Here is an 18,913-nt window from a genome sequence, read left to right on the forward strand (position 1 = left end):
GTCACAAAGAAATGACTTCAGCAAAATCCCACCCGCCAAAGGCCGTTGGCTTATTGTCTGGGGGACCATCGAGATTCCTAAAACGTGACAGCCTCTGTCAAAGCTGCCAGCTCGCTCCGGGAAAATCAAGGACTCTCCAGGCCTCTGCATGGTGAGCTAAAGCGTTCCTAAGTCAGCTTTTGTGCAAAAAAACAGCCTTGTGCAAGCCCCTGATAGAGAAATTAGGACGTAGTTTCTTCGCATCGCAACGGACCACATTTGCTCCTACGAGGCAATGATCATTGAAATGTCCTGTTAATCCCTCAGCCAGTGTCCTGTAGGACTCGGCACTGGGGTGTCCCCAGACTACTAATATGTACTAATCAGTGGTTCAAAAGCTGACTAAAAAGTTATAAAACTGGAAAGGGAAATGGGGGAATGGGGAAACCTGCAGTATTTTTCCCCCATCTGTGCTAACACTGCCACCTAGTGTTGTGAATACGAAGAATCAGCAAAATCAAAATTCTCACAAAGAAATGCAGATTTAGGAACATAGTCTCATTAAGTGCCATTTATTGTTGATTTTTCTAAAATGGTGTCAATCCTGTTTCATCTGGAAAGCAGAAATAAAATTTTGTAGAAAACAGCATAGGAATGACTTCTTGCAAAAAGCTAAGAGTTAACATCTATTGTTTCTATTCGCCAGCCACTTTTCCAAGAGCTTCAAGTGAATTTACTCAGTTCCTGGTCACAAGAAGTTCATGAGAGGTGCTACTAGTGATTCCTGTTTCACTTTTGTTTCACACGTGAAAAAATTGAGGCACAGGGAGGAAAAGTAAGGCCATCAAGATTACATGTGCAGGAAGCCACTAAGCCTCAGATAGTGTCACTCTTTAACTGCTGTCTTCACCTTTTATACCATCCTGTCCCTCGTTCTAATTGTCAGAAATACAATGCAAAATAATTAGAAAACTTGAATTGAACCCTCAAGGAGTTGGAATACGAACAGCTTTTTGTGGAAAAATAAATAAAAACAAAATTAAGGGGAGACAGTGTTTTATCTGATCACCAACAGCTTTTCAGATGGAGATTCATGTGTAAGGGTTTCAGATTCTACTACAGGTATAATGAAACAAGCAAAAGAGTGCATCCTACGGCTAACACTCCAATTCTCCAAAGATGCAAATGTGTTTTAATGCAATCCCCTTCACATGGAGTCATAAAGATACATTACAAGGAGGTAAGATGGGAAGACCGGACAGGAAATTAAAAGGCACCTTCATCAGTTTACTTCACTCTTTTGGCTTTCCATTGCCAGGACTTCAAACCTTTTCATCTCATCTTTTTAAATAAGACATTTCGGTTTAAAACAAATACAGATGCATATAGGCCCCCAGTATGCATATTTATGTATAAATCTTATACAAGCACTACATTTTGTGTATATCATTAAACTACGCTAAAAAGGTAAAAAAGAGATAAAGATAAAAGCAGTATTTTCACTATTTATAAGCTTCATAAAAAACAAACATGCCTCCTTCAAATTTTTTTTTTTTTTTTTTTTTTTTTTTTTTTTTTTGCAAACATAGTATGATTAAATAGTCTCTATTTTTACAAAATATCTTGGTTGATCAATAATGGAGACTTGGTTGTGAGCTAGTGTGTGGGCAACCTTGGTCTGCATGGCTATCACAAATGGATGTAGATACAAAAATTAGGTGAAAAGAGTTGGTCTGTGGCTGGTTTACTAAATCCTGGCGCTCATTACTCAATGGCGTCTACCAGTTAAGCAGAGGCTTTGTTAAAAATGAGCTAGTAAATTTCCATTCCACTACAGTCACTGACTCTTCCTTTTGTGTATATTCTCATAAATTTGTTCAAACCCTGATAAAATATATCATTTGAAAATAGTTTTAAACATATTAATTTCTGATGAGAATTTTTATGCATGAAATAGTTTGTTTGCAAAAAATGTATAACAACAGGAACTTTTTTTTTTTTTTGAGATGAAATCTGGCTCTGTCACTAGGCTGGAGTGCAGTGGCGCAATCTCGGCTCACTGCAACCTCTGCCTCCCAGGTTCAAACGATTCTCCTGCCTCAACCTCTTGAGTAGCTGGGACTGCAGGTAGACGCCACCACGCCCAGCTAATTTTTGTATTTTTAGTAGAGACGAGGTTTCACCATGTTGGCCAGGATGGTCTTGCTCTCCTGGCCTCGTGATCTGCCCGCCTCCGCCTCCCACAGTGCTGGGATTACAGGCATGAGCCATCGTGCCCGGCCACAATGGGAACTTTTAAAATACTAATTTTGAAAACAGTCTATCACATTTCTTTCAAAATGTTTTCCTATTTATTTTTAAATGGTGACATTTATCTGACAAGAAAATATAATTCAGTTTGTATTTGCATTTTAAATATCTGTCAGGGAAACTATGACAACCATTTATCAAGGAAAAGTTCAACACATTTGGAAAGCGCTTTTTTTGAAAAATAAAAAATGCAGAACATTTTCAACTACGGCCAAAGTAATGAAAACAAAGCCACCCAACAATTTTGTAACAAAGCAAAATGTTCAAGGTCATTCTTCATCTCATTAAAAAGTGTTATTCTACTCTAGTAAAGACCTTGTTTTTATAAAATTAACCACATTTATAAAGTTCTGGCTTCCATTTCTTTAAGGCTAAAACTTGCAACAAATTATGCAGTAAAAATAGTATGTTAGTAATGATAAAATCTGAGGCTGTCTAAAACTTTGTTCTGGAATCCTTGTATTCCAAAATAGTTATTCCATCAATGTTAAGTAAGCTTACAATTTTATCATACATTGTTTTTAATAAAGAAGTAACTTATTGTTTAGTATTTGTCTTCTGGAATGTTTTTCTTTGGATGGCTCATTAATAGTAGCAGTTCTTGTATTTTGTCAACAGAATTTTGCAAATACCATAAGCTATGATGGGGACAAACACACTATGTAGCAAACCTCCCACACTGAATTATGTGTTCTCATACTCATTTCTTCTGAACTTCAATATTTTCTGTGCATCTTCCAGCAAAATTTGCTGACAAAGGCATCTCCATGTTATTTTCAATGTTATTTCAGTCATTTTAACCTCAGGAAGTTTAAAGGAAGGAAGAGCAAAGGTATTCACCTCTGTCATCTGCTACTACGTAATAAAATGTCAGAAGCTTCTAAACATCTATCATTACAGATAGTATATTATGTCCTATCAGGATAGGTTGAAATCTTACTTGACTTTAAACATCACTGAAAAAAACTGTAGGAGTTTTTCTTCATGTTTTTCCTGCTTAGTTTTTAAAAATCTCGCTTGCAAGGTCATGCCACAATACATCACAACACGCTGAAAGCAAATGATCAAGAGAGGGCACCCATATTAACCTCTACACAGTGTGGAACTCCCATTTGCCTTCAGAATATGTCCTGTTCTCTATACCACGTGTGACAAACCCAGTCAGAAAGGCATATGTGTGTCAATCCTTCCATGAGTGATTAGAAAAACTTAAAATTTTTACTTTCAAACATATAAATACACGTAAGTGTTCTAATACTTTCTTCCTACAAATACAAATAAATCATCTTGCACTTCATTTTGGACAGCACTAACCATAAGAAATGAGTTATGTTCTGACCAAACAAGCATTGTAGAGGTCATTGAAATAATAACTATCCCACTGAAAATTAGGTCTTACAGAGATTACAAGTGCCATTTCATCATATCTCTTTGTGATGAGTACACATTTATAATAAAGACAATTTAAGAAAAACATTAATATTTGTAGTCAAAATCATATTAATGTACTCCCCTTAAAGAAGCAGAGCAGAGAGGGGAAGATAATCATGTTTTTAGTTGGTAAATATCAAAGTGACTGTGGTACGCTGAATCATGTCTCTCCAAAGATGTTCTCCTCCTAATCTGTGGTACCTATGACTGTTACCTCACATGGCAAAGGGACTTTGTAGGTGTGGTAAAGGATCTAAGGGTAGAGGTGACGTTTTGCTGACAGAGCAGGCTTGTTGACCCAAAGAAGTCACACACCGGGGGTGAAGGGATGGGTGTTGACACTGCATACTGGGTAGGCTGTGCCACGGGCCAGATAGGAAAGTGGACACCCCAGAGGAGAGTGTCATGAAAGGCTAACTTATCAGAAAGACCACACAGATCAATAGGCGCTGCAGTGAACATCACTATAAAAAACAGGGAGAGGCTGGGCGTGGTGGCTCACGCCTGTAATCCCTGCACTTTGGGAGGCCGAGCTGGGTAGATCATGAGGTCAGGAGATACAGACCGTCCTGGCTACGGTAAAACCCCGTCTCTACTAAAAATACAAAAACTTAGCCGGGCGTGGTGGCGGGTGCCTGTAGTCCCAGCTGCTCAGGAGGCTGAGGCAGGAGAATGGCATGAACCTGGGAGGCAGAGCTTGCAGTGGGCCGAGATTGCGCCACTGCACTCCAGCCTGGGCGACAGAGTGAGACTCCGTCTCAAAAAAAAAAAAAAACAGGGAGAGCAAAGGGCTTCCACAGGCCCATGACACTGTCACCATGCAAACATACCAGTGCTTAGATGCCACCAGTGGGGGAAGGAGAGAGGGAGGAAAAATTCTGATTTGACTGGATTTAAATCAGAAGCATCTGTAGAAAAGAAATAGATAAAACTAGATTTGTGTGTCCTGCCTTCAGACGGAACGGAATGTCAAACAGATAGTAAGTCCAAGTATAGAAAAATTAATGCTAATTTTCATAACTTTGTTAATGCTGATTTTCATAATTTTGGCAAGGTAGTATGAAAATATTGTATCCCTAAGGACCCTGGTACACAGAAGGCACTCAATAAACACTACTGAGGAGAACCCAGGAGGGCTAGAGGGTCCTTCCCGCCTGAGGAAAGACTTTCACATATGCAGAATAAAGGCATCGTGAACATTCTAAACCTGATCAGATATTTAAACTTGAGATGGCTTCAAAAGCAGCATTCTGTGGCTAAGAGATCCTAGACGGCTAGTCTGATTTGAATGTAGGACCGGATTCAAGAGCATACATGACTGGAGTGCTGGGCCCAGGAGTCCTTCTGGCCGTCTTTGATGGGTGTTTTCCTGCTGCTGTGAAACAGGTCGAAAGGGTAAATGAGCTTCTGACAAATGCACAGGGAACTCTCTATTTTAGCCTGAAATGGCAACAGGGAGATCAATGCCTTGCATGCCGGTCTGTGACACCTAATTCATTATAGATCTAAGAAAGCACTTTGGGGAGTGGGGCAAAAACAGGAACAGCAAATAGCACACAAAAATATCTTAAGTTAAAATCCTGGATATAACGTAGAAAAAAACTGCTGCATTGTTTTCCTGATTCTAATGGGCCTCTCCTAGGGAATTTTGAGTAAGTACTATTTCCTTTCCAATTGAATTTTAATGGCAAAGATTCATGATAATCTTCCACAGAAATATTGTTGTGAAAAAATCCTTCTCTATAAAGAGGTTTGAGGATCTTTACAGTGAAAGTAGCAAAGAGCTTTACACAGAGTTGTCAAACAACATTCAAGTCACTTAATAGGTCACCTATTAAACAATAGGTGTTAAACAATACCATGGGATATTGGCATGTAAAATCCATAAAGTGTTTAAAATTTAATCACAAAAGGATGAGTATTAGTTTCATGATTTGCTTTCATGAGCTTTTATATAAGAAATTTGAACAAATATATTCCTCATGCTTTACAAGTATTCACAAATTACCAGGTTCCCAATGTTTCACTTGTTACAATAAGCCGATCTTTTATATTTTCTAGAACACATCAAATTTTCAATCAAATAACTACTCACACACATGATCCTTGTTGGGTACAACTGAAGGAAAGATCCTTGTCCCCTCTCCTGTTCTCCCTATATTGTTTAAGAAACTCATTGAAAATAAATCAAGGTCTTGCATAAAGCAAATACTCAGTAAATATTTTTGAGATAATTCATGATGCCTAACAATGGTAAACATTGTGGTTGACTCCAACATTCATTTCATCACACTCCCATCGGTTAGCAATAACATGATTGTAAGCTGGTCTTCACTGAAGGTCATGATTGCCATGAGAATGGGATTGCCCTTGGTTCAAAAATGGACAAATAACTCAAGTCTGGCCAATGAGAACAAAAATATTTTGCTGAAAGCGTCTGGGAAGTTTTCCTACACACTTGAGAGCACTAACCAGTCAGTCTCTCTTCCAGTAGATAGTAACAAGGAAGCATAAAGCTCTTCACTTGTCTTGCAGCCATGGTCATAACTAGCCTTAGGATCAAGACAACAATGAGAATGGCCAAAGAGCCTGAGATGAATTTTTTTTTTTTTTTTTTTTTTTTTTTTTTTTTTTGAGACAGAGTCTCACTCTGTCACCCAGGCTGGAGTGCAGTGGCACAATCTTGGCTGACTGCGACCTCTGCCTCCCAAGTTCAAGCGATTCTCCTGCCTTAGCCTTCCAAGTAGCTGTGACTACAGGCATACGCCACCACGCCTGGCTAATTTTTTGTATTTTTAGTAGAGACGGGGTTGCACCGTTAGCCAGGCTGGTCTTGAACTCCTGACCTCATGATCCGCCCACCTCGACCTCCTAAAGTGCTGGGATTACAGGCGTGAGCCACCGTGCCCGGCATGAATATGCTTCTTTAATGACGTTATTGAACTGCTGAATGAATCAGCCTTCTCGACTTCCTATTAGGTAAAGAAATAAACTTCTTTATATTTAAGTCAATTTGAGCATGCACATGAATACATTAATGGACATTTCTTTTACTGTTTAAACCCAATCCCCTATTTCCAGCTACCTTTAGACATTTTTAAATGTATGTCCACCGTGTGGTATGTTCTATCCAAAACAGGACTTTTCTCCACCCTCAACAAATATCTAAACTACCCAGGCTTCAGGTCCCAAAGTTATTCATTTGTCTTTTAATCCAGTTCACAGACAGATTGTCACCCAGAACAGCAACCCCCAACCTTTTCGGGATGACAGACAGGTTTTATGGAAGACAATTTTTCCACAGATGGGGTAGGAGGGATGGTTTCAGGATGAAACTGTTCCACCTCAGATCATCAGGCACTAGATTCTCATGAGAGTCAAGCTAGAACCTTTGGATGCGAGGTTCACAGTAGGGTTCATGCTCCTGTGAGAATTTAATGCTGCCACTGATCTTACAGGAGACGGAACTCAGGCAGCAACACTCACTTGCCCACCGCTCACCTCCTGCCATGCTGCCAGGTTCTTAACAGGCTACGGACCAGTATCAGTGCACAGCCCAGCCAATGGGGATCCCAGCCCAAAGTATCTCAAGCGATGTGCTCATTCCTCTGCGAAACAGGCCAACTCTGTAAGGTTCAGCAGGAGTACAAAGGAAGGGAAGAATCACTGGGATGTTTATCTTAATTCAGAAATAATATTTTGCTCCTTCCACTTGATCTGTTAAGATTGTATTTGCCCTTAAATATGTAGTTTAAACATCAACTCTGCTGTGAGGTCACTTCCTCACACACTGTCTCTCACAGGCCATGTCTCTTCTACCATGTCCTAGGATACTTTGGGTATATGCCTCTCTTCCCCCTGTGAGAACAACGATTGTTTTATATTCATCATATAAACTCCTAGTAGCCACACGTTTCATGAAGAAGAATCTGGAAGTTGTTTTCCTGCCTCCTATGCATGGACTTTAAGCACAAATTAGTTTTTTTTTTTATTTCAATTACTGACATGAACTGGGACTTGCATTAGCATGCCTTCTAATCCCTCCTCCAGATTGTGAGGACGGATGTTAAAGTGCAAAATAAAACAAGTAAAATCTCAACCCTGAGACACCCCATTAAGCATGTCTCTCAACTCTAGCAATCAGGCAGTAGTTACCATTCTGTGCCTATGCATTGAAATTCAGAGAGTTTCACCCTTTTTTGGCTAGTTTTCACTCTTACATAAACATTTCAAGTAAAATGCTAAGATTAAATTCTTAAGCAGAACAAATTCAATTTTTCCGCTTTCCTTCCTAAATTTGGCACTGAAGATATTCCATGCCTTCACATAGAGGGTAAAATCACCTTCTCTCCTCCTCTACATTCATGCCAACCCAGAAACATTTGTTTTCTCAGGAATACTGGAAGAAGAAATCATTCTTCTCTCTACTCTGTTCCCTTGTTTCTCCCCATAGAGGGAGGAGTGACAAACACTACCCTCTTTGGGAAAGACTGAATGTTAGAAGTGGCCACTCATATGTGGCCTGCACCCTCAACTATTCTTTAACCTTGTCTTCAAAGCTGCCTGTCCACAGGCCACATGCAGTCCTCTGTCCTCCATGTGGTTAGCCCACAAGTACAGAGGACAAGGGCCCTTCTCTTTGATGATCCGTCATTAAGCTCAATCCAAGTGGGAAGCTGTCCAGCAGAAAAGACACTGATATTTCCCATCCTTCCCTCCTATAAAAGGTTCTTTATTGGCTCAGCACTGAGGAAAGATGGGTTTAATTACCTACACACATGTAATTCTCAAACGTATCAGCTGAAGAAATGAACGGCTAAAGAATACACCTGAACCTACTGCCTGTAAGTCAGGGATATGAAGATGTAGGTTTCAGGAATATTTATGACATCCCAAAACAAAGAACTTGGCCAGATCCAATAGCTTATGTCTATAACCCCAGCACTTTGGGAGGACGAGGCAGGAGGACTGCATGGGCCCAGGAGACTGAGGCTGTGGTAAACTATGATCACCTGGGTGACAGAACAAAATGCAATCTCTAAACCAATCAATCACAAAACTAGCCTATGCCTTAATATGGCATCTAGACAGCAATTTTTTATTCAGCTTCTCCCTGCTTCCCACAAAGCATAAACACATTGAAAATAAAAAATTCTTAATGCTAAGATTTCAAACTGGCAAACTAATGCTGGAACCTAGAGGGGATTTCCTTCAACTACCATGTAGCTGAACTATGTGTCAAAACTTAAGGACCAAAGCTTGTTTGTAGCTTGAAATCAGACAGACCGGCCTGCATCTTGGTTAAAAGACCTAGGGTTTGTATCAGAACATTGCAGAGCAGAAATGCCCCCCAGCTGACCAGCTCTGCACCTCTGAGGCAGATAGGGTGGCCTCAACCCCAAAACCTTTATTTCCACAATATTCTGCGATCCTCAGAAATTATAGGGCAGAGGGAGGAGAAGGATCACGTGTGTTGAGGTGACATACAACACACTGGGAAGTGCAGTTCTGGCTGCTAGTACATTATAGGGAAGGGTGCAGACAGTAAGTGGCCTAGGGATGGCTTTCTATGTTACCCTTCAGCTCATCTCCCTGGGAAAACTAGGCAAGAGCATCAGGTCCATTTAAAGACAGCGAGGCACTGAAAACTGGGCCAGCTACCATATACATGAGAAGCCCCCAACCGAACCTTTGAGAAGGACAATATCAAACACAAACATGTGTATGATCGTGGGGAAAGCATATTGCAAACTGATTTCCAGCGTCAACTCTTGGGCCTAATTTTTTTTTTTTCTTTTTTTTTTTTTTTATTATACTTTAAGTTCTAGGGTACATGTGCATAACGTGCAGGTTTGTTACATATGTATACTTATGCCATGTTGGTGTGCTGCACCCATCAACTCGTCAGCACCCATCAATTCATCATTTATATCATGTATAACTTCCCATTGCAATCCCTCCCTCCTCCCCCCTCCCCCCTCCCCATGATAGGCCCCAGTGCGTGATGTTCCCCTTCCCGAGTCCAAGTGATCTCATTGTTCAGTTCCCACCTATGAGTGAGAACATGCGGTGTTTGGTTTTCTCTTCTTGTGATAGTTTGCTAAGAATGATGCTTTCCAGCTGCATCCATGTCCCTACAAAGGACGCAAACTCATCCTTTTTTATGGCTGCATAGTATTCCATGGTGTATATGTGCCACATTTTCTTAATCCAGTCTGTCACAGATGGACATTTGGGTTGATTCCAAGTCTTTGCTATTGTGAATAGTGCCGCGATAAACATACGTGTACATGTGTCTTTGTAGTAGAATAATTTATAATCCTTTGGGTATATACCCAGTAGTGGGATGGCTGGGTCATATGGTACATCTAGTTCTAGATCCTTGAGGAATTGCCATACTGTTTTCCATAATGGTTGAACTAGTTTACAATCCCACCAACAGTGTAAAAGTGTTCCTATTTCTCCACATCCTCTCCAACACCTGTTGTTTCCTGACTTCTTAATGATTGCCATTCTAACTGGTGTGAGATGGTATCTCATTGTGGTTTTGATTTGCATTTCTCTGATGGCAAGTGATGATGAGCATTTTTTCATGTGTCTGTTGGCTGTATGAATATCTTCTTTTGAGAAATGTCTGTTCATATCCTTTCCCCATTTTTTGATGGGGTTGTTTTTTTCTCGTATATTTGTTTGAGTTCTTTGTAGATTCTGGATATTAGCCCTTTGTCAGATGAGTAGGTTGCAAAAATTTTCTCCCATTCTGTAGGTTGCCTGTTCACTCTGATGGTAGTTTCTTTTGCTGTGCAAAAGCTCTTTAGTTTAATTAGATCCCATTTGTCAATTTTTGCTTTTGCTGCCGTTGCTTTTGGTGTTTTAGACATGAAGTCCTTGCCCATGCCTATGTCCTGAATGGTACTACCTAGATTTTCTTCTAGGGTTTTTATGGTATTAGGTCTAACATTTAAGTCTCTAATCCATCTTGAATTAATCTTCGTATAAGGGGTAAGGAAAGGATCCAGTTTCAGCTTTCTACTTATGGCTAGCCAATTTTCCCAGCACCATTTATTAAACAGGGAATCCTTTCCCCATTTCTTGTTTCTCTCAGGTTTGTCAAAGATCAGATGGCTGTAGATGTGTGGTATTATTTCTGAGGACTCTGTTCTGTTCCATTGGTCTATATCTCTGTTTTGGTACCAGTACCATGCTGTTTTGGTTACTGTAGCCTTGTAGTATAGTTTGAAGTCAGGTAGCGTGACGCCTCCAGCTTTGTCCTTTTGACTTAGGATTGTCTTGGCAATGCGGGCTCTTTTTTGGTTCCATATGAACTTTAAAGCAGTTTTTTCCAATTCTGTGAAGAAACTCATTGGTAGCTTGATGGGGATGGCATTGAATCTATAAATAACCTTGGGGAGTATGGCCATTTTCACGATATTGATTCTTCCTATCCATGAGCATGGTATGTTCTTCCACTTGTTTGTGTCCTCTTTTATTTCACTGAGCAATGGTTTGTAGTTCTCCTTGAAGAGGTCCTTGACATCCCTTGTAAGCTGGATTCCTAGGTATTTTATTCTCTTTGAAGCAATTGTGAATGGAAGTTCATTCCTGATTTGGCTCTCTGCTTGTCTGTTACTGGTGTATAAGAATGCTTGTGATTTTTGCACATTAATTTTGTAATCCTGAGACTTTGCTGAAGTTGCTTATCAGCTTAAGGAGATTTTGGGCTGAGACGATGGGGTTTTCTAAATATACAATCATGTCATCTGCAAACAGGGACAATTTGACTTCTTCTTTTCCTAACTGGATACCCTTGATTTCTTTCTCTTGCCTGATTGCCCTAGCCAGAACTTCCAACACTATGTTGAATAGGAGTGGTGAGAGAGGGCATCCCTGTCTTGTGCCAGTTTTCAAAGGGAATTTTTCCAGTTTTTGCCCATTCAGTATGATATTAGCTGTGGCTTTGTCATAAATAGCTCTTATTATTTTGAGGTACGTTCCATCAATACCGAATTTATTGAGCGTTTTTAGCATGAAGGGCTGTTGAATTTTGTCAAAAGCCTTTTCTGCATCTATTGAGACAATCATGTGGTTCTTGTCTTTGGTTCTGTTTATATGCTGGATTACGTTTATTGATTTGCGAATGTTGAACCAGCCTTGCATCCCAGGGATGAAGCCCACTTGATCATGGTGGATAAGCTTTTTGATGTGCTGCTGAATCTGGTTTGCCAGTATTTTATTGAGAATTTTTGCATCGATGTTCATCAGGGATATTGGTCTAAAATTCTCTTTTTTTGTGTGTGTCTCTGCCAGGCTTTGGTATCAGGATGATGTTGGCCTCATAAAATGAGTTAGGGAGGATTCCCTCTTTTTCTATTGATTGGAATAGTTTCAGAAGGAATGGTACCAGCTCCTCCTTGTACCTCTGGTAGAATTCAGCTGTGAATCCATCTGGTCCTGGACTTTTTTTGGTGGGTAGGCTATTAATTGTTGTCTTGGGCCTAATTTTTATTGGATCTCTGGGAAGTATTTGACACAACAGGTCTCTCCCTCCTTAAAATATGGTCTTGACTTGGTTTCCAGGGCACCAGGGTCTTGGTTCTCTCTCCTGCTCACTTTTCTGCATCTCTGATCTCTACTGCTGGAGGGCCTCAGGATTCAGTCCTTGGACATCACCTCCACTCTAGTTAAGTCAGATTCCAGGTGATGTCCTAGATTCCAGGTGATGGAATCTAGTTAAGTCAGATTCCAGGTGATGTCCCCCCAGTTCTCAGCTGAAATTCCATCTACATAGTGATGACTCTATATTTATATCCCCAGCCTGGGCTTCTCCCTTACATAGCCAGCTGCCTACTCAACTCTGCCATTGAGGTATCTGATAGATTGCTCAGCCTCACTATGCTTAAAAACCAAATCTCGGATCACCCTACCCAAATGTGCTTTATCCATAACCATCTCCATTTCTGAAAAAGGCAATTCCATTTTTCCAGCTCCTCAGGCCAACATTTCAGATTCATTTTTGACTCCGCCCTGTCTTTTGCTTCATCCAGTCTATGATCAAATTCTACCAGCTTCACCTTCAGGACACACACACACTACAATCTTCCCTCTCCTCACTACCTCCCCTACACCCACCCTGTTGAAGTAAATGTCTTTTTCCTGGGTCATTTCAATAGGCTCCAAACTGGTGTCCTTGCGTTTGCCTGTCCTCCTGCAGTCTTGTTCATAGAGCAGTCTGTAGCTGTCCTTTTAACACATCAGTCAGTTCGTTTCTCTGCTCAGAACTCTCCAGTGTCATCTTCTTCCATTCAAAGTAACAGCCCGTGTCCTGCAACGATTGCTGCTCTGTGCCCTCCAGTTCCCCACGGCTCCTAAACCCGCCACACTCACTTCACTCAACCACGCTTGCTTCCTGGACACACCAAATACTCTCTGGCGCCAAGACTTGTCAGCTTGCTGTTCCCTGTGTCTGGAATGCTTTTCCATCAAGTCTCTGTTTGTTCCTTCATTTCTTCAGGCTTTGGCCCATATATCAAAAGGCTGTCCCTGACCACTTGTATAAAAAGCACCGTCAAACTTCCATTTCCAGCACTTGCATCTTTCTTACCCAGTATTTGTTCTTTGTTGCTCTCATCACTACCTGCATGTTATTTTTTCGTGTATTGTCTTATCACCTCTCTCAATCAGAAAAATAAGACCAGTCAGAGGCAAGACTTTGTATTTCTTCACTGTTCTACCCATAGTGCCGAAAGCAGTGCCTGGAGCATCAAGTATGAATAAAAAAATTTGTTGAAGGGCTGGATTCTTCCCTTGTTCCTAGGTAAAGTAACAAATACCCAGGGGCTTACACAAATGTAGAGTCAGTATCCTAGAACAAAATAGCTCTGAAAACTGTACTTATAATTTGTACTAACAGAAATGTTATCACTAAGTAAGATAATGTGAGAAATGGGGGGAAAAAGTCATAAGAAAGCAAGAGCAGATGAAAAGACAAAAAGGCTTAGATGAAAAGGAGCAATGGTCAGAAAGGATGTTGGATAAGGAAACTAAAACGATGGCAGAATTAAGGCATCCTCTGGGGACAGTGAAAAACAGAATTAACAGGGCAGATATTGATAGTGGTTTTTTCATGCATTTATTCAACCACTGCATATTGAGGGCTGCCTCTGCATATACGCCAGGCAGAGAACAAGGCAATAGAAATGTATCTTCACGAACATGCAGTGAGATGGACAAAGCCCATGTGCTGCTTATAGGAGTCAAAGCCAGCAGTGCCTTTGTGGAAACCACTTTGGCAATATATACTATGAGTGTCTTAAGATGCATAATCTCTGAGCAACATTTTTATGTCTATGAAAATAATATAAAGAAAGAGATGATCATAGCGTATCACAGAATTTACATATTTATACATAACATGCACATATTAAAATGTTTGATCTTAGAAACAACTGAAAAATACACAGTAATGGAATTGTCAACTAAATATTACCAAGGTCAAACAATGGAGCACTATGCAACCATGAAAAAAGATAAAAATATTTTAAGAACATGGAAAAATTTACAATTCATACTTATAAATAATTATATGCAGAATGAATTCAAAGACAGAGCTCTTGTCTTTGGAATTTGGGATTCAGAACTATATTCTTTATGCTTTGGGGCATTTGACAAGTTATCCTCAAGGAACACATTATTACTTTAATAATAATCAGAATAAGTACTAAATAAAATTTTTATCTCCCACATTAACATTTCTTATATATTTTGAACCTATTCCAATACAGTTCTCAGTTCCTAGAAATGTCCATTCCACTTACGTTATTATAAGAGATTCCTGTAAGTTTAAATTTTTGCTCAAAGCATGTTAAAGTTTTGTATCCTTGCATTCCCGCTCCAGATTTTTTAAACAAGAGACTACACCTTTTGCTTTATAGATATTCTAAGCTCACTGTTGTCTTCTCCTTTTATCATGGGGGTAGTAAAAGAAAAGACTTTATTCAAATGATCCAACAATTCATCACCCTCACCATACAAATGTATCCAAAAACATAACTTTATCAAAAATAAAGTTCCTTATTAAAATGTTTCAGTAAACACATCCAGACTGTGGCACTAGTTTCGAAGGTATACACTATGTCAAAATTTGTCAAATTATACACTTTAAATATGTGCAGTGTATTACATCAGTTATACCTTAGTAAAACTACTGAATAAAACGTAGCTTTACTAAAAGGCCACATACTGAAATATGACTAAAAGGCCTGAGGTCAGACACATACACAGAAGAAAAAGACAACCCACTCCTTAAATGCATCAGCAAGTTTATTTACAAATGCAATTGAACAGAAAGGCTCACCAGTTTCTGGAGAAGACTTCTAGTATACAAACCATGGTTATTTTTCATTAATGAAAATAAGCAGCTTTCTATCGGTAATTACTTAGCAACATTTCTGGTAAAGAAAATAGAGCTCCCTTCATCAAGCAAATAAATGGTACCTTAACTGCATTTTTCAAAAATCAGAATACATAGGTAGAAGGAAGGATACAGAAAGCACATTTGGGGATAGATTTTAATGAAAATTTCCATATGGTTCTGCATTAATTTAGAATACATTACAATAAACAGAGCAAATGCAATTATGTATTTATATTAACTATTTCAAATAATGTTTAAGAACTTTTTAAAAAAACAATAAAATACCCTCTTCAAAACACCACTAACTAGAAAGTCAAACTAGATCATTATCTGCCTCAAAAATATTCTTAAGTTCTTATTTTTTCCCTTGTGCTCTCAAGATGCTGAATTCAACAGGTAAATACTGCACTTTTCCCCACACACAATTACCTTATAAATAAACAACAAAAATACTGGTTCTACCAAGACTACAATGCTTCTATGCAATCTAAAGAGGCAAAAAAGTTATTCTTTAAAAAAAAAAAAAAGCAAAAAAGACATACAACACATATTTATAGATCTACACGAGCAGCAACCACCTCTTCTTCTATCTGCAACAGTGCTTTCGTATGGAGGTTTACATCACATGGCGGTTGGCCGTCCAGCTGATCAGGCAAGGAGAGAAGAAAGAAAAGTGCTTAGATTCAGAAACGTGAATATTGCCGCCTGGGATACATAGCAGTCATCACTCAGAAAGTGGCCCAGCGAGGTAGAAAGAATAACCTGTCACTCACTCTTAAGATAAAGCTAGGCAAATCTCAGTGTCTGGTCTCTGGAATTCTTTATTTGTAAAAATGGAGTAAAAACAAAAATGAACTGCGCACAATAGAAATAAATTACACTCAACTCTCTATTATTTGTCTTGGAGGAGAGAAAAGGCATGGGCAATTTTAAAATGATGATTCCAGAAATCATTTCTATTTGGCTTTGGAAATCGATGAGAGAGAGAAAAACACACGCACATACACACACCCCCACCAGTACATGCCCAGCCTTGACTTTCTCCAACCTCAGTGCCAGCATCCAGGAAAGGACTGGACAGCTGCAGCAGGAAGGCTCAGAACCCACGGACAGACAAAAGAGAGTTGACTGGGCTTAAACCAGTTCCAAAGCACTCTTCACATAGGGGCCATATAAATACCTCAGAGTTCAAAAGCAAATGGTTTTGCTGATACCACTTGTAACACCCTTTCACAATAAGGAAGAAACACACGTTACCAGCATCAAGGTTTAAAATATAAACAGCAGTAATGGTTGTCTTGCTGTAGCTATACACAACACACAACCTAGTTATGCTAGCCTGCCTTTTATAACACACAAACACATGCTTAGATGCAAAGTAGCATTTGAAGTTTTTTGAAAAACTCTTTTCCAAAAATGACACTGAAACACCATAGTTAATACTTTCCTTTTAAAATTATATATTGACATATTATATATTAACATAAAGCACAAACTGACTTATTTTGTATTACATAGAACAATATTTTTTAAAGTTGGTCATATTCTAAATCACATAATCAAAGCCCATTGTAAAATAATAGAAGTAACTTGATGAGAGACCAATCTTTAGTCAAGAAACAGATTATAGCCTAAATAGAAAATTCATTGAAGTGTTTTGGTTTCTTCGTATTCTTGAGTCATTAAGGGTCTCTGAGGACCCTGGGCAGATGATACAAGACACCACCCTGACTCTCGGACTCTGTTCCTCTCCATTCCTTGGCCTCACAACCCACTCCTGTGTAGCTGGAACCCTGAGCAGTGGCCCATTCACTATACACACTCTTTGAGGGGAACACACTACAGTTCTTGAAACCTGGACTCCTATGGCAGTGAACTTGGAGGGGAGCTGGCTGCAGGTTCAGGGAAATGCATGGGAACCCGTGGTCTCCTTAAAAGGCAAGAAATTTTCTCTCTGATTTGCTCTCTTACATTTGAATCTGAGATAGCAGTCGTTGCAGTACAGCTGGTGGTTTCTGATTCTGACTTCAGCTCCCGAGGAAGAGCCTCCAAGGTCACACTCACAGGCAACACACTGGGGAACAAAGAAAAAGAACATCCACAGTCAGTCAGCTCAAGAAAGCTTGGGGCATTCCTGGGGATGGGGGGGAAATGAGCAGAATGCTACTTCTAAGCTCTTAGATACATTTCAGCAAAGAAAAAAAAAAAAAAAGGCTGAAAGATGATTAGTAGATTAAAATCAAGCCCGCCAGATAAGATGTTAAAGAATTCATAAAGCCAATATTAAGAGTCCGAGATGACCAGTCTAAATACACTCCCCCAAAATAGAAATCATTTGCTGATTGACTTAAAGAAATTTAGTTTTATCCCGCCAGAGGAATGGCAGGTAAGGCCCCCCACGAAAGAACTGGCCAGAGTGAACGAAGGCTGGGCCGTGGCACTCCACCCTGGGGTGGGCCGCTCCCAGTGTCCCTGCTGCACTAGTTTAGCAAGTGTTCCCACACAGCGTTTCACTTCAAGGCTGGATATTTCGATTCTATGTGCCCAAACTCTAATTATCTTGACTCATTCTGCTCTGCCTAGGAGCAGCCCAAGCCAGCAATGTACAAGCTTAAACAAGCTGTGGTCTGTGGGCCTCCAGGATCAACAACCGGAATCTTTCTCTGGCCCAATGCAAGCTCAAGAATCAAACAGATATGTCTTTAGAGACAGAGATTACAAAACCAAACAATTAAAGCCTTAGTTCCTTCTTATGTGCAAAAACCTATCAGGTATAAACAGGCTGTGCAATTATAAAAATAGCTACAATGGTAATGGTTTTCCTTACATGTTCTTCCTACTGAAAGCTGGGCTTTCAGACCCTGTGATAATTGCATGTGTCCCTGACCTTAACAACACTAGTAGGTTATTGATATATTATATTTCAAGTATGCCTCTGACAGCATCTTAGAGAAAGCAACTTACGTACTGTAAATTTATAGAATTCTAACAGATTAGAAATAGAAAATGCAAAATTTTTCCAGATTTGAGTTTTAAAACAAGTTTCAAGATTTGAGAACTAGGGGGGAGCAAGCAATTTGTGATTCAAATGCAGCACAGATTGACGAATACAGCACCTAGCTTGTTAGTGGCACATCTACACCCAGCGGCTCAAAGAAGCCATGCGCTCTCCAAGCAAAGCTTTACAGGCCTGCAAGCTGTTTGTCTCAGTCTCACCTTAAAACAATGCAAATGATAACAAAGACCCAGGGACTCGATGATCATGGCGGCTCCTTTGCCCAGAATGTTATTGCAGTAGGAGCATATGCGCTTCCCACTGACTGACCTAGATGCAGAACAAGAATGGAATGGAGGCTTTCACCTGGGCAGCTCAAGATTCTTCTTTAAAAGTCACACTCTGCTATTAACATTGATAATAATTTAAGAAAAGTTCTATACATATATCTGTGGGAGAATAACTTTTTACCAGCCAACGAAAGAATGCCTTGATTATACTCTAACCTTGAACATCTCCATGGCAGCTCTGAGACCCCTGACACCGATTCACATAAATGAGCAATTTCAGTGTAATTAGTCCATCCTGCAATTTCTGATACTATCCTCCTTTGATCACATCTGTACTCAGCCATAGCTGCCCCTCATCTCCTCCACCTACATCTTCTTGCCAGTTAAACCAAAGCACACAATGTTGATCATGTCCTCCTACCCCCTCAGAACACCAAAAGGGTGGCCCCAACTTTCTTCGAGAGGCTTTGCAAGTCCTCTGTGACCTATTTTTCT

General features: G+C 39.8%; 1 protein-coding gene across 18 annotated transcripts in view; it reads right to left on the reverse strand.

The window, feature by feature from the left end:
• Positions 1-15,021: 15,021 nt before the first annotated feature.
• Positions 15,022-18,913, reverse strand: part of LMO7 (LIM domain 7) — a 222,152-nt gene continuing 218,260 nt past the window's right edge. For all 18 annotated transcript variants that reach the window (XM_030921977.1, XM_030921969.1, XM_030921963.1 and 15 more), the window contains 3 exons: positions 18,350-18,458; positions 17,105-17,207; positions 15,022-15,777 (listed from right to left, as the gene is read on the reverse strand). In XM_030921977.1, coding sequence (XP_030777837.1) covers positions 15,755-15,777; positions 17,105-17,207; positions 18,350-18,458 — 235 coding nt within the window. In that variant the 3' untranslated portion in view covers positions 15,022-15,754. The remainder of the gene's footprint in view (positions 15,778-17,104; positions 17,208-18,349; positions 18,459-18,913) is intronic.

Source organism: Rhinopithecus roxellana, chromosome 18 (assembly GCF_007565055.1).
Source record: "Rhinopithecus roxellana isolate Shanxi Qingling chromosome 18, ASM756505v1, whole genome shotgun sequence".
Classification (NCBI taxonomy): Eukaryota; Metazoa; Chordata; class Mammalia; order Primates; family Cercopithecidae; genus Rhinopithecus; species Rhinopithecus roxellana.